Here is a 25,080-nt window from a genome sequence, read left to right on the forward strand (position 1 = left end):
ATTTATCAACCCCTTGAATAGTCCCATCGATCCCAGGGGGTCGATATCGACCACTTTGGAGACCCCTGATTTAAACATTTACCCAAACATTTTTTTAAACGAAAGTTGCAACTTAATCTACCTTTGTGTCCACTAACCGAACGTCAGTTGCATAAAGTTCACCCAGTAAATTTGTTTACTAATCTAGGAAAGTCGAATATTATTTCTCAAAAAGTCGGAGACTTAAAACTTCGACTTGGACCAATTTCAGTAGACTTTTACGGAACTGACTTTAAATAAATGAACATAAATATTCAATTGCTTTTTAATTTCTTTTCTACAAAGGATATCACATCATAAAAAGTATTTAAGTTTTAGCAGAATGCGTTATTTCGCTCGACCTTAATTATTGTTTCATAAGTTCAATTCGGTTCAGAATTCTTATCTTCACAGAAGGATAGGATGTTATTAAATTTTTCCAACCATTTGAAACCATTTCAAATTTTCACCAGATTAATTTTAGAAAAAAATAGTTTTGATATAGTTTTACATGCTGATGACGATCGCATTCATTTTAGAAAATTTTTTCCCTAGAAATTAATAATAAAGCAGTATGCAAAATTACATTTAAAAAAAAATCTGCTGAAAATTTGAGACACTTCAAGTAGTTGGAAGAAATTTAACAAAATTCGAAGGATCCTATCCGAAATATCACAACTCACTTCGTATCACGGTGTACGAATTTATTTTTCAATTTTCTTTGACTTTCCTGGACGTTATTGAAACGTCGAAAACAATTTCCTTTCACCGAGTATTTTAGATCACATGATCAATTCACCCAACAGCAAACATTAATTATCCAAAACATCAACAATATTTAGAAATCTATTTATATTCAAGATGCAATCGATCAGTATGAATCGTTACAATATTTACTCCCCTGTTGATACTCACAACATTGCTACGTTCACTTCAGTATGTATATTGTTGAACTAACTAATTAACTATTATGCGCTATTATTGTTTCATGAAGCTTTTTAAGTTTTCATTACTTTTCACAAAACTTTTAACTTTCCATTTCCTACTACGTAATTATTTGCTTTTAAAGGTTTTTCAAAAAGAATATAATTAATAAGTACATAGCATGTTCATACTCTACTCTAATTCATAAAGAATTGTGACACTGTCGGCTTTGTTTCCGACGTACGTGATCAAGCACTAAATTATTTAATTTCATCGCGGGGCAATCCTTCGATATCGGTATACGACGTCATTCACCCACACAACCTTCTCTCATGACATAGAAAAAGAGGGTGAATGACGGCGTCTCCTCATACTGACACTCTCTATACCAATACCGATGCCAAAACATTAAAAAAATATCCATCTTTCTGAAAGTTATGAGGAAGTAAAGTCGATAGGAGAAGGGCATACTTGTGTATGCACGCCAGCTATACCTTATTAACCATAAGTCATTTTGACAACTAGAATCGACTCATGACATATACAACAACACTTAGTGTTACGTAAGGAGTGATTCAAGAAAATACTAATTGACTGACACGAGTTCTGTGCGCATCGTTAATAGTTTTTCGGGGGGGGGGGGGAAGGTTATTTATTACATATTTATTTCAATAAGAATGAAATACGTGTGATTCATTCATATGGCGATAACAGTAGGCGAGCCCGAATTTAAAACTGTTTCTGTAAATTTGCTGTTGTGACGAATACACGGGGTGATGTTCAGCGATGATCATTGAATTTGTTAGAGTTGTTGATAGGTTCTTGAGAAGTGTGAGAAAGTAAGACGAAACCAGTTTTACCATAGACTCGATGATATAAACAAGAAGGTGGGGTTCTTATCAGGTTATTATTTTCGGCAACTCTGTCGAGTACGGAAGAAAAACAAAATTTCATTTGTTTTTACCACCCAATTTTTCCTTTGGTGGACTTTTCCGAAGCATTTTTGGATTTGGATTTTAGAAAATGCGATTCTGCCAAACAAAGTTTTTCCAAATTTTAACATAATTTTCATAATTGTAAATCGAAAAGCATAATATCGTACATCTGCAGGGCTCGAGGCAAATGACAGATGTGCATAAGGAAAACATATTTGCGATATGAAAACCATTCAGAAATATGCTATTGCAACATTCTGTCTTTATCCGCGCCAAGTAAGTCAAGAAACAAGTCTATTAACGTTTCACTAAGAGATTCTCTACTCTCAGAAAATTTGTATGAAAAATTAAAATGTAACGATATGAGTGTTACGCATGTTTACATACGCGTCGTACTTTTTCCTAGAAAACGAAAGAAGCTTTCATAAGGTGTGGACTGCTGTGCGAGATAAAGCTTAATTCATTCATATCTAGTTTCGAACATTATTTTGTAATTTATAAAATCCCTTTTTTTTGGGGGGGGGGGGGCAGAATCTTATTGTTCGTTTCTTTTCAAACATACAGTTCACAGCTGTTAAAAAACTGAAAATTTAGTAAGAATGGGAGCATAATTTTAAAAGCATGAAATAATTTTTTTTTTCCGTATTTTTTTTTTTACAAAATTATTATCCTCCACTTTGAAAATCTAGAAATCGGGAAAATTGTCGAAGATATGGTTAAAGGTCGCAGAAAGAAAGGAAAACGTTGCAGCCAGTTATATTGTGTGCTCTGATCAGAACCTCATCAATTTTTCATACTGAGGATCTTTTACAATGAAAATGTTTATAACCTTATTTAAAAACTAGAAAGCTTTGGACAAATCTTTAGATGTTAAAGTTGTGATTCTGCATCCTCATATTGGCCATCTTCATCTTCTTCAGCACCTTACTTCTTGATATTTCTTGATCGTGTGATTTATGTAACTCCACCACGTTTTCTCCATTTCATTAAATTTAACTTAGGTGCCAACCCAGCAATCTTCTAGTAAATATTTTGCTTTAAAATGTACCATAGTAAGTAGGCTTCAAATATAGCAATAACCGTTTGGTCTAAAGGCTGAATGAAGCTGGTTGGGTTTGAATGCAGAAGCGCTACTTTGAACATTATCTGTCAGGTTATCTCAGTTAGGTGGGTAATTTACAGAGCATTTCCCTAATTCCAAAGTTGGTTTATTTCTTGTTTCTGGAGCATTGCTCTCATTACCCACCTAACTTGGATAAAGCAAGGTTTTAATTTGTAAGTTCTAAAAATATCCTTTGATAGCCATGCAGAAACCTGACTTAGCCAATTTTAATATTACTACATTGCCATGTAACATAAGATTTAGAGTAGCCTTTACTGTGACTAGTGCCCCAGAATGATAAGCAGCTAGTGGCTTGAGATTAAGATATCCTGAAGTTTTACTGTCAAGTAGGAGAGCCATACAGTCTTTGGCTGTCTTGAAACTTGGCACATTTTTGTCAACTTTTAAAATGTCAGTTCATTTTAGCATTTGTTTTCAAAACTGGACTGTTTTAGCTACATTAAAGTTTCCGGTGTTTTGCCAAAATTATTTTTCAATCATCATCATCATCATGGATTGGACAGTTCATGGATTGGACAGCATGGATTGGACAGTTCAACTGGGGTCTGTGAAGCCAGAAGGCTGCATCAGGCCCAGTCTGATCTGGCAGTGTTTCTACAGCTGAATGCCCTTCCTAACGCCAACCACTCCGTGAGTGTAGTGGGTGCTTTTTACGTGCCACCCGCACAGGTGCCAGATGGAGCTGGCAAACGGCCACGGACGGATGGTGCTTTTTACGTGCCTCCGGCACGGGGGCCACGCGAGGCTGGCAACGGCCACGAACGGATGGTGCTTTTACGTGCCACCGGCATGGGGGCCAGGCGAGGCTGGCAACGGCCATGAACGGATGGAGCTTTTTACGTGCCACCGGCACGGAGGCCAGTCGGGGCGGCACTGGCCACGGCCACGATCGGATGGTTCGCTTACTTGTCACCGGCACTGGTATCACAGCTGCAATTTCCATTGATGTTGATCGACTTCGATTTTGGTTCTGCTTTCTGATATCTGATTTGATTTGATTTGATTTTGATTTTGATTTTCACTTGCCTCAACGGGTCTTCACAAGTGGAGTTTTGTGTCCCAAGAAGGAAAGGTATGTATAAGTCGACTGGCTACATACCAGGTAGAGGCCATGGGTTATGGTCTCACTAGTCTTGCCGGGTCTTCTAACGCACAGCATACTTCCATAGGTCTCGGTCTCTAGTCATTTCCTTGGTGAGACCTAAAGTTTGAAGGTCGTACTTCACCACCTCGTCCCAGGTTTTCCTGGGTCTACCTCTTCCACAGGTTCCCTCAACTGCTAGGGTGTGGCACTTTTGCACACAACTATCTTCAGCCATTCTCGTCACATGACCATACCAGCGCAAACATCTCTCTCGCACACCACAACTGATGCTTCTTAGGTCCAACTTTTCTCTCAAGGTACTTACACTCTGTCGATTATGAACACTGACATTACACATCCATCGGAGCATACTGGCTTCATTTCTTGCGAGCTTACGCATATCCTCAGCAGTCACAGCCCATGTTTCACTACCATGTAGCATGGCTGTACGTACACATGCATCATACAGTCTGCCTTTTACTCTGAGCGAGAGGCCTTTTGTCACCAGCAGGGGTAAGAGCTCTCTAAACTTTGCCCAGGCTATTCTTACTCTAGCAGTTACACTTTTAGCACGCCCACCCCCGCTACTGACTTGGTCACCTAGGTAGCGGAAGCTATCAACTACTTCTAGTTTTTCTCCCTGGAACGTGGTAGAAGTTGGTCTCTGCACATTTTCAGTGTTTATTGCTTCTGAGCATCTGCCACAGACAAAAACTATTTTCCTAGTTAGCCTTTCTTTGACATTGTTGCACCTCTTATGTGTCCATAGCTTACACTTGGTGCACCATATAGAGTTTCTACCTACACCTTTTTTACAGATCGAGCAGGGCTATCTACCTGAAGGCGTTTGTGATTGGTCTACCTTCCTACTTATTAGGACTTTGGTTTTGGCTAGGTTGATTCTAAGGCCCTTCGATTCTAAACCTTGCTTCCACACCTGAAACTTCTCCTCCAGTTCTGATAGTGACTCAGCAATTAGAGCAAGGTCATCAGCATAGAGGAGCTCCCAGGGGCATCCTGTCTTGAATTCCTCCGTTATTGCCTGGAGGACTATGATAAATAGGAGGGGACTGAGGACTGAATCTTGATGGACCCCAACCTCTACCCGGAATTCTTCACTGTACTTGTTGCCAACCCTCACCTTACTAGCAGCGTCTCTGTACATGGCTTGCACAGCTCTCACTAACCATTCATCTATCCCTAGTTTCCTCATTGACCACCAGATAAGGGATCGGGGGACCCTGTCAAAGGCTTTCTCCATGTCAACAAAAGCCAGGTACAGGGGCTTATCTTTGGCTAGGTATTTCTCCTGCAGCTGTCTTACCAGGAATACAGCATCAGTAGTACTTTTCCCTGGCACGAACCCAAACTGCATCTCATCTAAGCTAACTCTCTCTCTAATTAGTTGGGCTATAACCCTCTCCGTAACCTTCATTACCTGATGCAGCAGCTTGATACCCCTGTAGTTATTTGTATCTAGGGCGTCACCTTTACCTTTGTAGCAGTTGACTATTATGCTGCTACACCAGTCATTGGGTATGACTCCTTCGTGTATCACCTGGTTAACTATACAGGTGACTAGGCTATAGCCGACACTACCAGATATTTTGAGCATCTCTGCAGTAATTCCTGATGGGCCTGGGGCTTTCCCTGTTTTCATGCTTGCAATTGCCTTAACTACTAAGGAACTGTCAACTCGGATTGCTGGTCCCTCTGTTGGGTCGACATTCGGCAGACTCTCTTTATCCCATTCATTTTCCTCATTCAGCAACCTTTCATAGTGGCGTCTCCAAACCTCTCTCTTTGTATCCTCATTTAGCGCAAGTGAACCATCGTCCTTGCGAACACATTTCTCTCCTACCATGTCACGATTCTCTCTCACACACTGTCTTGCAACACGAAATACCTCAAGTCTTTCATCCTCACGGTGCAGAACATTGGCAAATTTTTTCTTATCTGCTTCCCCTCTGGCTAAATACACCTGCCTCCTAGTGTCCCTTCTGGCAGTCTGATACACCGTTCTTCCAGTCCTTCCAAGCCTGTTTCTTTTGTCTAATAGCCCTGTCAACAATATTGTTCCACCACCACGTTATTTTGGGTCTTAAGGGGACTTTGCACCAGCCACAGATCTGGTCAGTGGCTTTCAGCAGGTTGTCCCTTAGAAGCGTCCAGTTGTCTTCTACCCCATGTGTAGCTATACCCCCTTCTATTTCGTCAAAGGCTTCAAGTAACATGTCTCTAAATCTCTGTCTTCCAGACCCTTCTTCTCCATGTTGGTCGTCTTCTAGTCGTCCTCTTAGTCCTGATCCTAAAGTCACTAACTACCAGTCTATGTTGTGGGGTACATTCTTCACCTGGGAAGGTTTTGGCATTTATAAGCAGCCATCTTTCCCTCTTTCTGGCAAGGATGTAGTCGATTTGGCTAGTATGCCGGCCCGCTCGGTAGTTGACCAGGTGGCTTGTCGGTTTCCTGGAAAAAATTTTTGTATGCACTGATAAGCTTAGATATAATTTGAAGTATATGATTGGCATTTCTACTTGAGGTTGATTTTGTCTTCTGTAAGAATCTTCCAATTGCATGTTTAATTTTTTATACAGTCCAGGTTTTATCTATGTATGTCCTTTACTAATGTCTTGACTAATTTTCTCCATTTTTTTTTATCTGTTCATATTACACAGTTAACAGTCTGTAAAAATTCCTGCCATTGAATGCTAAAATGAAGAGAAGAAGTGTGGGAGAAAGTGATAATGTAGCAAAACGTAAAAACAACAAGCATGCCTTTGAGATTTCTAAAGCATCTCCATGTGAAGTCCATAAACCATTGCCAACTTCAAGAAGAGGAGTTAAACGAGCTGGTCCTTATTTGTTAGGTATGTTATTATTTATTATGTATTTGTTGGACCTGTCAGAAGTCTTTATTTTCTGTATTTCATAGAATAGCAGACACAGGCATGGCAGAATAATACTAGTCAAGAACTGAGGTCAGTATAATTTGTGTCTTTGTATTAGCTAGAAATCAATCAGATCATGTTATGTTAGTTCTTGAATTATAACACAAAAATTTCTCACTGGTTTTTATTTGTTTTGTTTTTTTTTTTCCATTTTATATAAAATTGCTTAAATAGTAGTTGAATCTGTTCATTTCTTGCTACGTTAATCATGGTTTTATTACAGGACCTCGGCTAGGTTCATCTCCAGTTCGAAGCATTGTTCAGTGTCTTGCAAGAAAAGAAGGCACAAATGAATTTTATACCTTAAAGGTAAGCTCATTGATTTCAATGTTTGGAGATAAAAATTTCAACCATAAACACAAAATAAAACCCTGGAAATAAATACCATTAAATTTATTAAACTATTATTCTGTATAAAATTAGGTAACCTTATTAAAGTCCTTAAAGATTTGGGACTTCATCCATTCATCCAGCTTTTCTGCTTATTTCTGGGAGGGTCATAGAGGTAGAGTCCTTAGGCCCCTTTTCTATAGGGTTCTATCATTAGTCTTTTCCAGTTGGATTCTCAACCATAACCAACTGAGATAAGGTATACTATCCCACTATCTTGTTCTCGATTTACTCCTTGGTCTCCTACCAGTTGGCTTGACTAGAAGAGTCTGTCTTGTGATTCTTTCTTATGACATTGTTATGTACTATAATACTCTATTATTAAATCTTTTCTACAATAGTAAATAGCAGATAAAAATATAGAAATCCTATTTTCTATTGAGTACAAAAGCATGGTACAGCATCAAATGAGGTTGATGGAGGAATGCAGTCTTTACCCAATACAAAACAACATGTCTTAATCACCAAGCAGCCATGGTCAATGGATTAGACAGCAAGCAGAACAAAGAAGTGATCTATGCCAGACATTTTAATCACATGTCCATAGTACTGGAGCTGTGATCTCTCGATGCAAAGTAGTGGCTCAACGTGGAGAGACTCCCTGATCTCTGAGCTACTCACCTTGTCAAGTAATGTTATTCCAGAGAACCTTCTGAGGTACTCTCATTTCAGCTATATGTATTTGTGATATCTCTCTTTTGGTTATTACCCAACATTCGTGACCACAGGTGAGGATAGGTACAAAAATCAAATTTAAAATAGTGAGTTTTGCTTTTTTACCAACCTCTCTTCTTTTAAGGATGTTGTGGTGAAATTCTTACTCCTCTGTGGGATAGCAAGTCAACTGTCTTAAACCGTATAAAGGCATATGCACACTATCAGTGAAGGACAGTGTGGTGTGTGCAGGTGCTTTGTGAAAACAGTCATATGTCATTGAGAAGAGATTGTTTGTCACATGTTGTTTCTGATTTATATTTGTATTGTTATCACCTTGTTATAAGTCTATGTTATAAAGTGACATATACAGTGAGTTCAAAGAAGGACATAACAGTGTCGAAAAGACACTACAAAGGATTAAATGCAGGAGCTGGCTCATTACTGCAATTCTAGCATCCAGTTCAACCTCCTGCTTTGCATCTCTCATGAATACCGCTCTAAGATGCTTAAAATTCTCCATTTGTCTCAGTGATGTTCCATTAATATGCACAATGCACTGCAAAGATTTTCATGAGAGATCCAGTGTCTCAGTCTTCACAACGCTAATTTTTATCCTTGCTTTGCAGCACTCAGCAGCAAATCCATTCAGTGTATGCCAGCTATCAGCTCCTGATGAGCCAAGTAGCAGCATGTCATCTGCAAATAACAGCTGACAAATCCTACACCCACTGATTGCGATGCTATTTCCAAAATGGCTGTGCATGTCAATCCAGTTCATAAAAATTGTGGAAAGGAGAGGTGGCAACACACATGCTGAAAGGTTTTCATTTATCACCATTTACCTAACTCAAAAAGTTTTATCATGCATCTTAGTCACTGTATCACATTGATGAAGTTGTACAGTAAAACCTTTTGAAAAGAAATTATATAGTATTTGATATAAAATAAACTACAGAAATTAATATAATGGCATATGTGTGTTTAAAATGCTTACAGTTGTCTTTCCTGATGTAATTGTTTCAGTTTCATCACAGGATCTCAGATCAAATTATTCACCATACAAATACAACTCTAAAGCTAGAAAAAAAATGTCTAGTGTGGTTCCCAAGTTGTAATGGAGCTTATAGACATAGAAAATTCTATATGATTATACTATTGTTGATAATGTTAGTTTCTAAGTAAGGCGGCAAGCTCGCAGAATCATTACCATGCTGGGCAATATGCTTAGCGGCATTTTGTCTGTCTCTAACATTCTGAGTTCAAATCCCATTGAGGTTGACTTTGCTTTTCATCCTTTCAGGGTTGATAAATTAAGTACCAGTTGAGCACTGGGGTCAATATAATTGACTTGCCCCCTCTCTGAAACTACTGGCCTTCTATTAAAATTTGAAACCAATATTAGTTCAGCAAGTCTTTTAGCCTTCCATGCAAAGAATGTATATATTGCTTTAGTGAATAATAAAGATTTTTGTTCACTGTACGTATATAATTAGTACCATATGTCAGGATATGTAAGGAATAAAGGTTTTATATATTTTTGCACATGTTTTCGTTGGCATGACTGTGTGGTAGAATGTTTGCTTCCCAACCACATGGTGTCTGGTTCACTCCCACTGCATGGCACCTTGGGCAAGTGTCTTCTACTATAGTGCCAGACTGACCAAAGCCTTGTGAGTGAATTTGGCAAATACAAGCTGAAAGAAATCCATCATGTAAATGTGTGTTATTGTCTCTTTTCCTTGACTTTGTGAGTATTGTAAATGAATGTCACTGTCATACAACCAGTGTCCTTCATTTCCAATCTTTCATAAAAACATGTCTGGTCAAGGCAAAATATTACCTCACAAGGAAATGGGTGAGGGTTTGTGATAAAAAAGGCATCTGGATGTAGCAAAATCTACCTCTACAAATTCTGTCTGACCAACATAAGCATTGGAAAAACAAATGTTAAAATTATGATGAAGAGTGGCTGTGTGGTAAATAGCTTGCTTACCAGCCACATGGTTCCAGGTTCAGTCCCACTGTTTGGCACCTTGTGCAAGTGTCTTCTACTATTGCCTCGGGCCAACCAAAGCCTTGTGAGTGGATTTGGTAGATGGAAACTGAAAGAAGCCCGTCATGTGTGTGTATATATATGACTAACAAATAAAAGACAGAAGATGGAATATACGAGAATATATTATTAATCACAACAATTGTTTCAACACATCCAGCATAGACTCCTCTTTGAAGAAAGATATGCTGGTCAACATATTGTTCCTGATACTCAAAGACGAAATGGTCATGGCTGTAGAGCCTTTGATTGTAGGAATAAGACTAACTTGGGATTAAACAACAATGTGTATGTATGTATGTGTGTGTCTGTGTTTGTCCCCCCACCATTGCTTGACAACCGATGGTGGCTTATTTACATCCCCATCACTTAGTGGTTTGGCAAAAAGACCGATAGAATAAGTACTAGGCTGACAAAGAATAAGTCCTAGGGTTGATTTGTTCGACTAAAGGCAGTGCTCCAGCATGGCCACATTCAAATGACTGAAATGAATAAAAGAGTGTTATTCAGGATATTAAGGTCTTTCTAAACTATCAAAACATGATACACTAGAATAAGAAACTGCAATTAAATTTGAAGTGTTTTGAAAAATTTAAAGGGTTTACTGATGTTCAGATGTATTAGGTATGTAATTTGTTAAGCTTCAGAGCAGTGTATATAAATGCTTCCTTATACTTCTGTATACTTATAGAAAGAGGTTGCTGTGTCTTGCTATTATTTTAATTCTTCTAAGTATGGGGAACCTATGAAAAATTATGATGAAAAAATAATTTTAAATACCTGTAATATTTCACAATGTTCTGTTGATTGTTGTTGTAGATATTAACAATGGAAGATTCAGAGCATGCTAACCAAGATGACCATCAAGGTAAAATGTTAATGCATACAGAATATTCACTGCTTTCACTACTACACAACCAAGATGGTGTTGTACATCATCATGGATTGTTCAAAGTTAGTATTGATTAATTTTATTTTTAAGTATCTTTATCCCATGTCTTCTGAATGTAACTGTTATAACATTGTCTCCAGGAAAGGATGTCACTGTCTTATTATTGAAGTATATAAATGTGTCTTTTGCTGTTATATTTATTTCATTTTTTTTTTTAGATTTAATTTTTATTTTATTTTTTTTTACTTGTTTCAGTCATTTGATTGTAGCCATGCTGGGGCTCCGTCTTGAAGGGCTTTTAGTCAAGTGAATTGACCCCAGTACTTATTTTTTAAAGACCGGTGCTTATTCTATCAGTTTCTTTCTCTGAACTGCTAAATTACAAACCAACACTAGTTGTCAAGAGGTGGTGGGATATGGGCACACACACACACACACACACACACACACACCACACACACACACACACACACCACACACACACACACACACGCACACTCTCTCTCTCTCTCTTTAATCATTTTATCCATCAGACAAGGGACTTTGTCTGAACCTTTTATCTTTACTGAGAAAGCATCTGTGATTGCTTGACTTGCTAGAAATAGCAATCAAATCTCCAAATCACACCCTACCAATTTGAAGAAAGATATGCTGGACAATATATTGTTCCTATGGAATTTGTATCTTTGTGGTACCAGTGCTGGTGGCACACAAGAAAACCATCCGAACGTGGCCGTAGCCAGTACCGCATCGACTGGCCTCCGTGCTGTGGGCACGTAACAAACACCATCCGATCGTGGCCGTTCGCCAGCCTCATCTGGCACCTGTGTCGGTGGCACATAAAAACACCATCCGAGCGTGGCCGTCTGCCAGCCTTGTCTGGCACCTGTGTCGGTGGCACATAAAAAACACCATCCGAGCGTGGCCGTTCGCCAGCCTCGTCTGGCACCTGTGTCGGTGGCACATAAAATCACCCACTACACTCTCGGAGTGGTTGGCGTTAGGAAGGGCATCCAGCTGTAGAAACACTGCCAGATTTGACTGGCCTGGTGCAGTCTTCGGGCTCCCCAGACCCCAGTTGAACCGTCCAACCCATGCTAGCATGGAAAACGGACGCTAAATGAATGATGATGATGATGATACTCAGAGACCAAATGGTCATGGCTGTAGAGCCTTTGATTGTAGGAATAAGACTAACTTGGGATTAAACAACAATAAAACAATTCAGTTTAGTTATCACACTTTGTTTAGTGACAATGTGCTTTCACAAGATGTGATGACCACAAAGCCAATACTGTTAGCCATTTTCTTTAGTAGTACAAAGGAAGATTTGTTATATATGTACTTATTTCATCATTATTATCATTGTAGTTGTTATTGTTGTTGAGTGATATTTTCTTTTGTCTGAATTAAACCCACTTGGAAGCTATAACCAACAGTACTATTGTTTACAAAATTTGTATGTTATAAAAAGAACTGGGACCAAATATCTCAAATACATAGATCTGCATTTGGATTATTTATACTGTTGCCTAATGTTTTCTGTTTTTTTTTTTAATTGTTTCATTCATTAGACTGTGACCATGCTGAAGAATTTTAGTCAAATGAATCAATCCCAGTACTAATCTTTTAGTTAAGCCTGCTACTTATTCTATCAGTCTCTTCTGCTGAACTGTTAAATTACAGGGATGTGAATACACAGATATGAAGACACACACAATCACACACACACACACATATAGATAAACTACAAGAGTCTTTTAGTTTCCATCTACCAAATCCACTTACAAGGCTCTGGTTGGCCTAAGACTATAGTAGAACACTTGCCCAAGGTGCCAAACACTTGGATTGAACTTGGAACCATGTGGTTGGGAAGCAAGCTTCTTACCATACAATTGAAATATGAATTAGTGTTATAGAAAGAGATCTAATGTATTTAGTGTATATGGCAGATATATATTTTATAATGCAGCAGAACTGTGTCAGGTTGTAGATTGTGACAACATTTTTCAACACTTTATAATATGCAGTACTATCACAAAACTAAAGTGAAAGTGAATATAATTGTTAACGTGTGTATTTTAAATGGCTGTTGTAACTCTTCCACCATGTAAATATTTTATAATGTTTTATATTAATAGGACCAAGCACATGAAGAAAAGGATACTCTGAACTCCAATGGCTGTATTGAATATACTGGAAGAATCCGCAATCGTCTCTGTTTAGTTTTAGATTGTCTTATTCCCCACGATTTTAGTAGTAAAACATCTGATCTCATAAATCTTCAGCATTATGTGATCAAAGAGAAGAAACTTAGTGAAAAAGAAGCTGTCATAATTTTTGCTGATATCGTGAGAATTGTTGAAAGTTTACACAAAGTATGTTTTTCTTTTTTTAACTAATGATCTTAAGGTACAGCATGCAAAAGTAGCTTAAATTTTTTAATATTTTCTTTAATTAGATTTTTCTGATACCAAAAATATAATCTCCCTTTTGCCTCTTTTTTGTAATAATTTCACTAGATTTAGAGGCCCTTTGAATGAAGTATATCCAAAAGATATTATTATAAATAACAGTATTCCTATTAATTATTAAAAGAGTATGACTTAGAAATATTCAATCTTCTGTTTCTACTAAGATTATTTTATTTAATATCAATAATGGTATTGAACTATTATTGATACTAAAAAACAATGTTTTATTTTTGTTGATACTGAGTTCACAATGTCTCAACAATGGTGCTACTCCGGAGCAGTGGAAAACTGCCAGTGTCATTCCTCTGTTCAAAAAGGGTGACCGCACATCACCTGTCAACTATCGCCCAGTCAGTCTCACTAGCTGTATTGCAAAACTGATGGAATCGTGTGTCAGAGAAACACTCTGGAACTTCTGGAGCTCTCACAGTCTTATCCGACCCTCACAATATGGATTTGTCCCTAACTCCAGCTGCAGTGACCAGCTTGTCGAGTTCCTTGAGACATTACTCAGATCACTGACAGTGGCTCATGGGTGGATGTTGTCTACCTTGACTTTGCTAAGGCTTTCAACTCTGTGCCACACAAAAGGCTTATGGTGAAACTCTCTGCAATGGGTGTGGGGGATGACCTTTTTAACTGGTTGAAATCCTTCATCCTCAGCCGAAAGGAGGTAGTCACAGTTCTAGGACAGCACTCTACACCATATGAGATGTCATCGGGTGTACCACAGGGATCTGTCCTTGGTCCCCTCTTGTTTGTGGCATAATTAATGACATAGATGCCAATTTAAAGAATGCCACAGTATTGAAATATGCAGACGACATCAAGCTGTACCTTGAAATCAAGAGGACTGATCCTGATGTCTACAACTCTTTCCTGCAATCAGACCTAGACACAATGCAGCAATGGATCACAGACTGGCAACTGAAACTGGCTGTGGACAAGTGTACCACCATGCATTTTGGGAGAAAAAACCCTGCGTCCACATACTCCCTCCACAACACTGATATCAAGAAATCCTTATGCGAGCGTGACCTAGGCATCACTGTCAGCAGTGATTTGCGTTGGACAAAGCATATCTCTAAAATTGTCAAGAAGGCCGAGGGTGTCTTGGCATCACTCAGCAAGACTTTTGTTAGCCACTCTCCAGCCATCTATTTAAAACTGTATACAGCTATGGTACGACCACACTTGGAATTCGCATCATCAGTTTGGAATCCCTATCTTGCTCAGAACATTGACCTCCTGGAATCTGTCCAGAGACGTGCAACCAACGCATACCCTCCATCAGACACCTACCATATTCTGAGCGCCTTGTTCCCTGGGCATGGATTCACTGAAGCTCCGGCGTCTGGCGACGGACTTGGTAAACACCCAAAGGTTATCAACCACCTCACCAACAACAACACTGAACACCTTTTTGATCTCCATGTGTCTAACACATGTGGACATGCCTACAAAGTCAGAAAACAACACAGCTCCCATGACTTTCGGAAACATTTTTTCACGCTCAGGGTTGCTGAAGCGTGGAATAAACTGCCTGCATCAGTTGTTGACTGCCATGACACTGCATCCTTTAAGGCCCTCATGCTTCCCGAAATCCGTCGAAACTACACCTGATTATATATACACTTTAGATGAGTTGTAGTGCACCTGAGCACTGTACACAATTATTATTATTATTATTATTATTATTATTATTATTATTTATAAGTTTATTTCCCTGTACTTTATCTTAAAGAGAAAGTAGAAATAATAAATTGCACTATATTTAAATTATAAATTTCCTTTTTAAGCTTCATAAAAGTTACAAGAAAAAAAATTATCAGCTAATTAGTGAACAAGTTATTTTGATTGGATTTTAATAACTTTCTTTTTTTAGTGATGATTAAACAGGCTTGTACCTTTTCAGTTTTACAGTTATACACAAATTAGATGTTTTTAATAAAGTTAATATAGAATTATATTTGAAATGCTTGTATCGCACTATAAATATTTTCATAATTTTACTTATTATTCCATGATTCTTCTCAGAAAAATATCGTCCATCGTGATTTAAAACTTGGAAACATAGTGTTGAACAAACGATCAAGAAGAGTTACTATCACTAACTTTTGTCTTGGAAAACACTTGGTGTCCGAAAAAGATTTGTTAAAAGATCAGCGAGGAAGTCCTGCTTATATAAGCCCTGATGTGTTGAGTGGTAAGTAAAATTTATTAAATGCTAATTGCTATTGTTTATTAATTGATTATAATGAAAATTCATAATTAAGTGATAATGGATTGCAGTCTACAAAAGAAAGAAATAATAACTGATATTAAAAGAAAAACTTTGAAACTTGGTGAAAGGCAATTAAATTAGCGATAAAGTTAATGAACTAGTGGAAACATATATATCTCATTAACATACCTTTCACACCCACGTTTTCATGCTAGCATGGATTATGTGCCTCCTGACATTCTCCTTTTCCCTTTCTGTCTGCTTAGCTGTCTTGTCCTGTAAGATCTACTTTTCTCTGATCTACTCTCGGCAGGAATCTTAGAAAGAAGACACATTGTGCTATCACTAGTATCCTTCCTAACACATTTTATCTACTAAATACAAGAACTTGTCAACTGTTTCTTGTTCAAAATCACAATAGGCATTGCTGATTTTCTGTTAGCCGACTTAAAATCACGATACCATTGTGGTCCATTGTCTTAGTAACATTAAGCAAATACTCAAAAATTACATATTTAGTGTTTGCCTTTCTGTTTGTCTAATTAAATTATAATTAATTATGGTATTGTTTGGCTTCTGTTTTACTCAACTGCAACTTTTCAATTAAATTTGTTGGTATACAATATGATATATGTTTTGATGTGGATTGTGTAAAACTATTTATTATTCCAACACTTCAGAAATATTATCTCTGTTTAAATTAATTAGTTTCAAAATTATCCTACAGAGAAAACTAATTATATTAGGCATTAACAACATATTGTGTTCTCTTTCTAAAGCCATTTATATTTAGAACCTCTGTTTTGAAATGACTAGCTTGCTGTCTATAGATGCAAATATGTCTTTGAGGTTAACAAGTTTGTTTCACAACTATGTGATTTTGGATTTGATCCTATTTCTTAGCACCATAGGCAAGTGTCTCTTACTGTAGCCTTAGATTCACTAATACCTTGTGTTTAGAATTTGGTAGATGGAAACTATGCAGAAATTCATTGTGTGTGTGTGTGTGTGCTTACAATGGTCTAAAAAAAACTGCTGTCTTTTATGTTGTATACTTTTATATCCTGTAGCTCAGATAAAATGATAGACTGAAATAAGTACTGGGGTTAATGCGATTGACTGAACCCTTAAAATGGTGCCCTGCCTAGCCACAGTCCAATGATTGAAACCAATAAAAGACTAAATGAATATTCATTATCCTTATTACATTATTTTTACAATAAAATTTTCTCTAAATGTCAAATTATCAGTATTCGATTACTTTAAGTCTGAACAAGAGCAAAATATATTTTCTCTTTCTCACACAGCCATTGAAAAGAACAGAACATGTTGGTTGGATGTAAACTAAAGTACATATTATTTAAACCTATTCTCTTCTTTGAATATTGAATTCTATGAATCCAATTCTCAGCCAAGTTATTGCTTACAGATATATTAAGTCATTCATTTTGAATTGATTTCATATCACTATGGAAAGTTGATGCTTAAACTGTTTGTTAACATAGTTCTGTTGAAATACAGTCTTTGTTCAATTAATTTTGAAAATAATGGAGAATTCAGTAAGATAACTTTGTCATTATTAAGCTGGTATTTGCAACATAAATTAACTTGAAATTTCAATAGAAGGTTTTAATTTAAATAAACAGGAAGTTTATATCATAGAGCCAGGGCAGTTTAGTATCGAAAACATTAATTGATGAGGGTTATAAGAAAAGGTTGCAGGATGTTGGTAATGATGGTGAGTTAATAAGCCACAGATTACAAGTGTTTACTAATTTAATCAGGTTTGTATCTATACAAAAAGAATGTCCTGCATTGTTAACCAAACATATTTAAATGTTATATAAATCAATGTAAGTTATACAGAGTTGGTTAGTAATGATCATTTTTAATATATTTTATCCTAATATTGTGTGTCAGATAGATGAATAACTGTAATAACTATTACCATTTATGTGATCACTCAGCTCATTATAAAACTAGAGCAGTGTCTTTAGACCAGTGTTTTTCATTGGTGGGGTTTGTGACCTGTGCACCACAACAGAATGTAGATCCTAAAACCAAGGTGCCACAAAAAAGCATTAGTGTAGATGCTGGTGCCATGTAAAAAGCACTGGTGCTAGTGCCACATAAAAAGCACCCATTACACTCAGTGAAGCAGTTAGCATTAAGAAGGGCATCCAGTCATAGAAGTCAAGCCAAAACAGACTATGGAACCTGGTGCGTCCCCTGACCTTGTCAGTTCCTGTCAAGCCATCCAACACATGCCAGCACGGAAAACAGATGTTAAATGATGGTGATGAGGATTAAAAAAAGGGTGAACAAATTGCCATGTTAAATAAAATTAAGATGACTTTTGAAACTTGCCCAACATCATGATAAAGAAAAGACAGTTATATGGAAGCAAACTCTATTTTGCATTCTCATTAATGAAGGTGAGAGTAAAACATTTCCCCAGTATTTTAGTGAGAGGGTATCTGGTATTTGTCATTTTGGGATCCACGACTCTGGACAGATCCAAATCAGTTTGGACCATGAATTCAGTTATAGCTTATAAACTCAAATAGTTTATTTTTTACCAGTTTTATTTTTTCTATTATAATAGTCCAATTCATGCCAGCACAGGAAAATGGACATTAAATGATGATAATGATATATGAAATTCTTTTGTTTACATGGTTTGAAATATTAACCCTTTTACTGTGGAAAGTAGATATATCCACTGAAAATTATCCTAAACGGCAGGAAGCAGTTTTATATACCAACCTATCTTTAATTGAGGAATGTCATGTTTGAAACTTTCCTGTTGAGATATGTCAAGTTTATTGAGGCAATGTGGCTTGCAGAAAATACAAATTGTACTTTATGGTAGTTATTTAGCATCATTATTGGAATAACCATGAAATTTAATTTCACAGTGAAAGGGTTAAAGTGGTAATAATTTTCAGATCTAATGCTGTAAGTTGTTATTGTACTTTTTTTTATTCTTTTATGTTTTAGCCCAAAGGCTGTGGCCATGTTGGAGCGCCATGTGTAATTTTTCTTTTTTCCACTATATTTTCAGGTAAACCGTATTTAGGAAAACCAAGTGATATGTGGGCTCTTGGAGTAGTTCTATTCACTATGATTTATGGACAGTTCCCATTCTATGACAGTGCACCTCAAGAATTATTTCGAAAGATTAAAGTAGCTGAATATAGTATACCATCGTAAGAGATGATTGTTCACATTTCCTCTATGTTTTATACTTGATCTTTTGACTTTTGAACATGAAGATTTCTTAAGCTACAAAAAGAGATTAATACTGGTTAATTGTTAATATGAGTAGAGCAGAATTGAGATGAGTTAAGAGTGCAGTGTATTTGGAGACTAACATTGAGAAACGTGGAAGGGCAGAGAAAATTGAATAGATTATATCAAAAAATTTTATCTAAGAAACTTGATACTTGATATTAGCAGTATTATTAGCAGTATTAAAAATATGTTAACATCAGTAGTTTTAAAGGTGTGTTGATCATCATCATCATCATCATTTAGCGTCCGCTTTCCATGCTAGCATGGGTTGGACGGGTCAACTGGGGTCTGTGAAGCTGGAAGGCTTCGTCAGGCCCAGTCAGATCTGGCAGTGTTTCTACGGCTGGATGCCCTTCCTAACGCCAACCACTCCGCGAGTGTAGTGGGTGTTTTTTACGTGCCACCTGCACAGATATTAAGGGTTTATAGACCCTGACTGACCAAAACCATGTAAGTGAATTTGGTAGATGGAAACTAAAATAAGGCCTTCATGTAGATATATATCTATGTATATATGTGCCTGATTGTTTGTTTACTTGTATGCTCTGTGAAAGTCACTACAAGTGGTGTTGCTTTTATCACTTCTGTCAATAAATCATCTGCTTGCTTTTTGTTTGAAAATATCTGAAATAAGAGACCCCTTACTTGCAAAACAGGTAAGGATTAGGGCCAAGAAGGACATATGCCTGTACAACAATGCCTCAATAATATGTTTGTCAGAGTTATACCACTTTGGGAAAATGAACATGAAACAAGCAACTTGTATATATATGTGTGTGTCATCATCATATAACACCCATTTTCCATGCTGGCATGGGTTGGACAGTTTGACAGGAGCTAGCAAAGTAGGAGACTGCAACAGGCTTCATTGTTTGTTTTGGCATGGTTTTTACAGCTAGATGCCCTTCCTAACACCAACCACCTTACAGAATAGACTGGCACCAGCACTGACGAGGTCTGTTTTGGCATGGTTTTTAATAACTGGAAGCCCTTCCTAATACAACCAATTTACAGTGTGGACTGGATGCTTTTTACATGGCAGCAGCACTGGCATGGTCACCAAGTAAATCACAAGACACGGATCCTTTGAGAGGTGGAGTATTGGGGGAGGTGAATTTGTGCCAAGTGATGTAAGGTTAGAGTATGACAGAGGGACAGATATAGGTGTCTTGTTGTAGAGGAGATGCATGATTACCCCATCAGAGAGAGGGATCAAATATATAGGCTTGTCGATACATATATTCACTAGCACCTTCATTTATGTGTGTGTAAGTATGCATAAAATTACATGTCAACTTTGCCTTTGATTTTTCTGAGCTTGATAAAATAAAGTGTCAGTGTAGTACTAGATTTAATTTACTCAGTTGATATTGGAGCCTACTAGATTTCTTCAAACAAGACACTGGCTAGGAAGCCCAAATGAATCTTCATCTGCTTTAACTTTAAGGATGGATAGGGGTATTAAACTCCAATGGCCATAGTATTCCTGTGAAAAGTAACAAGTTATGAAGTTTGAAACACTTTGTGTCTACTGTAAGTTGACAGAAGAAATACTACTAATAAAATGATAAATATTGAGTTTGGAGTAGAATATAATTTATTTTAGGTGTGCAGCAATAAGTTCTTATTTTAGTTTCAATATTTATAAAAATTTTTTTTTACAATTTTAAGAAAAGAAAAAAAGAGTTAAGCAATTTGAAACTCTCACTATATATTGCCCATATTTTTGACATTATTTTGCTTTTATTTTTCACCAAGGGACAACAATATATCTCAAGACACAATTTTAGTGATAAGGAAACTTTTAATTCTTGACCCCAATACAAGACTTGCAGCTACAGAAGTTCTTGATACGTTGGCTGTTATTATAGCCAATTGGTAAGTTACTAAATCTCTTAATTCTTGTAATTAGTATATTGACATTGTTAAAATTTTAAATATAATTTTTAAAATGTCAGCTACATGTCAGTTGTCTCATTGTTATCTTTCTTTGCTTTTAACTTTGATATTTATTTTTGACAAAATTAGATTAGATTTATTACACTTTGATCTTAGCCAAAAGGCCGAGCATCGCCTTACTGGCACTCGAGCCCCATGCTAGTAGGGTATTAAGAGCACCATCCGAGTGTGATCGTTGCCAGAGTGGCCATCTGGCCTCTGTGTCGGTGGCACGTAAAAGACACCATTTGAGCGTGATCCTTACCAGTATTGCCTTACTGGCACCTGTGCCGGTGGCATGTGTAAAAGATTCGAGCGAGGTTGTTGCCAGTACCGCCTGACTGGCCCCATGCCGGTGGCACATAAAAGCATCCACTACACTCTCGGAGTGATTGGCGTTAGGAAGGGCATCCAGCTGTAGAAACTCTGCCAGATCAAGATTGAAGCCTGGTGCAGCCATCTGGTTTGCCAGCCCTCAGTCAAATCGTCCAACCCATGCTAGCATGGAAAGCGGACGTTAAACGACGAATGATAGATTAGATTTATTATCTTCAATGCATTATGTAACATGATTTGTACGAAAGAATTTTTTTCACATCAAGAATGATTTCTTCTTTAGGAAATAGTTGGAATTCGTATATACCAATTAATGTAGATTAAATCAGTTTACTACCAGTACTTATTTTTATCAAACCCTGAAGATAAAAAGCAACGGTTGTTATTTAGCTACAGGTCTCCCTTGGTCAAGCCTGATCTATGATCAAAAGCAGTTTTCAGCCATGAACATCTTCCATTTTATTCAGGTGTTTTGTATCTTCCTCTACATTAGCCAATGCATCCTTCTTGTTTTAAGATAGCAAGGTATGACACACAGGAGATTTGGCTCTATTTTCAACAGTTTGAGTGACCAAGCTGAGACTTGTGAAATGAAAAAACAATTTGGGTGAGATTTGAACACAGAAGCTTGACTACTGAAACTGAATACTGTAGTCATTTAGTTTTGTGCAAATTTGAAATTGAATCTCTCACTTCTCTAACAGAAAACAAAAGCTACTTTAATTCAATGCACATTTAAATCTAGTTTCCACTGAAGCCTGATTCCCCTTTAATTGCATTCATTTTGAAACAGGGTGGACACATTAGGTAGTGTGATCCTAGATACTCAATGCTCATGGGAATACCTTTGAATATTGGTCTGCTCAGTCAGAATTAACTACAGTCTAAACAAATAACATTGAACATTATAACTTCAGACTGGTTTCAAAGATTAAGTGATGAAAAATGACTTTTCAATTAGATCCTGTTACTGACATTGTACTATTTTCTTGGGGTCGATAACTGCATCCCTCCAACTAATATAGTAGTATTTGCAGATATTTTCTAGAGTTATAATATATGGATAGTCATGATATTCTTGATAGACCGTATGGTAAAATACTGAGTAAGATTAGTGGCTGAGTTATTTAAATTGCATGTATTATTCCAGTAGAAAAGGTATCAAATGGGAGCAATTTGCTATGGAGCAATTCTACTGTTTTTATTTCTAAGTTAACTGGTCCTGGGATATTCAGTGAGTAGGAATGTAAGAACAAATGGTAGTAGAATTGAGGAAGTTGTAGAGATGTAATGGGTAAAATGGAAAGTTGTGTGGGTCAAACTCATCACTAAGGATGAGTACAAATATAGGTTGTGGATAGATAATAATTCAGGTATGCTGTTTGTAGAGAAGTAAATAAACTAAAAGGAAATTATAAGTTTTTGAATTATGATTGCTCCCATTTGATACCTTTTCTACTGGAATAATACATGCAATTCACAAACCAATGAGAAAGTCTCTCTATGGTGGCCCAACCAGCTAGAAATAGCAGTCCAGAACTAGTCAACTGATAATTATGTGGAAGAGACTGTAGTTTGAACATGACTGATGGAAACAGATTTATGAGAGCTACTTTAATGGTAGATAACTGGATTATTGTAATCATTTAAGAGAATTTTCACAGCTATTTTCAGTTAATATGTACTACCCACTTTTTTTTCTAATTACTTGAAATGTCTCCTTTTCTGTTCTTAATGCTTCATAAATGTGTTATTTTCAGGAGAGCAATGTCCAGTCGTGCTTTGCCTTTTCATACAGTGCCTGATATTGATGATGAAGAATCAAAAGAGCCAGATGTGAGTTTAGACAATTCGACAAATTCTTCAAATGGAACTGACCCAGAACTTAAGAAATCACAAAAGCCAACTGTAGATGTAAATTGGAAGCCAACATCAGTGCCTGAAAATATGCATCATAGACTTAATCGATTAAATAATTTAACTAACCAGTCTACTAGCCCAGAATCTCATTCTGCTTTTGATGCTTATGTGCCATTCCGTCATTATCAATCTATATGAACCATTTTTGGAAACCTGTCCTATTTAATTTACCCAAACGAAACAAAATAAATACTTAGTTTTTAGAAAATATTTTATACACAACCAAACTGCATGTGTTGTTATTGATATTTACTTTCTCTTATTTTTCCTCAAAGATATTTTTGCACAAATATGTGTGGTGTTAGATGTATTATTATCATCATTTTAATGTCTATCTTTCCATACTTGCATGGGTCAAACAGAATTCATTGAGACAAATATTTCTGTAGTCAGAGGCACTTCCTGTCACTGACCCTCTTTTGTTTCCAAGCAAGATAATATTTTCTCATGATCATTATCTGTTTTCCATGCTGGCATGGGTTGAACATTTTAATAGGAACCCATGAACTGGAGGACTGCATTGAGCTCCAGTACCTGCTTTGGTATGGTTTCTACAGCTGCAATAGGGAAGTATTACATTGCCAGAAAACTGGTGAGGTTTGGCAACAGGAAAGGTATCTGGCTGTAGAAAATCTGCCTCACTGATGAATTCTATTTGATGCTAGTATGGAAAAGTGGACATCAAAACAAATACTATATGTGACTGTGTGTGTATATACAATTTTCCAAGCTATTCATTGCCTTGCTGTCTTAACTGGCTGTGTAGTTAAGAAGTTTCCTTCTTAACGTAGCTTCAGATTAAATGACTTCCATTGTAGTCTTCGCTAACCAATGCCTTGTATGTGAATTTGGCAGATGGAAACTATACCAATCCCATTTCGTGTTTGCATGCATACACTCTCTCTCACACACACACACATATATATTTATATATATATATACAGGAGGGCAGTGATTCTAAATAAGAACTCAGATTGTAACCTGATCAACCCGTGCTAATATAAAAAGCAGATGTCAGAGAGTAAAGATCATGATGCTTTAAGACTGTAAAACATGATTTGGTGGAGATTTGATTGCTATTTCTTGCAGATCAAGCGGCCATGGTAGAAGCTTTTTTGTTAGTTTCATCATCAGCAAGTACTCTCTCTATTTCTCTCAACAAACAAATATCATCATCATTTAACATCCATTTTCCATGCTGGCATTGGTTGGACAGTTTGATGGGAGCTGGCAAGCCAGAGGACTGCATTGTTGTCTGTTGTGGCATGGTTTTTATATAGAATAATATTTTTATGTACTTAGTCTTGCTGTAAAATTAGAGAACTTTTTTTGGTTACTTGAAATGAAAACTGAATAAACCATGGAACTTGTGGAGGCAGACTTTACCTGTTTCTAAGTAAGGTAATATTTTCCCATGGCCAGACCGGTTTTCACAGAAGATTGGAACTAAAGAACACTTTTTCTCAAAGATATTTTCACACAAGTATGTGTGGTGTTAGATGTATTATTATCATCATCATCATTTTAATGTCCACCTTTACATACTTGCATGGGTCAAACAATTCATTGAGACAAATATTTCAGTAGTCGGAGGCCCTTTCTGTCACTGACCCTCTCTATCATGCAATGTCAAGGCAAGTAGAGAGATACATGCACATATATATATATATATGACTGGCTTCTTTCAGTTTCCATCTACCAAATCCAATCACAAGGTTTGATTGGCTCGACACTTGCTCAAGGTGTTATGCAGTGGGGCTGAACCTGCAACCATGTGGTTTCAAAGCAAGTTCTTAACACACAGCCATGCCTGCACTACTTTGTAAATGAGCAGAAAGAATTTCACAGGTTAATCGACACAGTTAA

General features: G+C 36.9%; 1 protein-coding gene across 1 annotated transcript; it reads left to right on the forward strand.

The window, feature by feature from the left end:
• Positions 1-770: 770 nt before the first annotated feature.
• On the forward strand, positions 771-23,441 carry LOC115210401 (serine/threonine-protein kinase 40). The gene is made up of 9 exons (XM_029778998.2): positions 771-954; positions 6,764-6,955; positions 7,260-7,345; positions 10,956-11,090; positions 13,170-13,406; positions 15,540-15,708; positions 18,791-18,935; positions 20,779-20,898; positions 23,055-23,441. The coding sequence occupies exons 2-9, from the start codon at positions 6,802-6,804 to the stop codon at positions 23,350-23,352; spliced, it is 1,344 nt and encodes a 447-aa protein (XP_029634858.1). The 5' UTR covers positions 771-954; positions 6,764-6,801; the 3' UTR covers positions 23,353-23,441.
• Positions 23,442-25,080: the final 1,639 nt, after the last annotated feature.

The sequence above is a fragment of the Octopus sinensis genome, linkage group LG4 (assembly GCF_006345805.1).
Source record: "Octopus sinensis linkage group LG4, ASM634580v1, whole genome shotgun sequence".
Classification (NCBI taxonomy): Eukaryota; Metazoa; Mollusca; class Cephalopoda; order Octopoda; family Octopodidae; genus Octopus; species Octopus sinensis.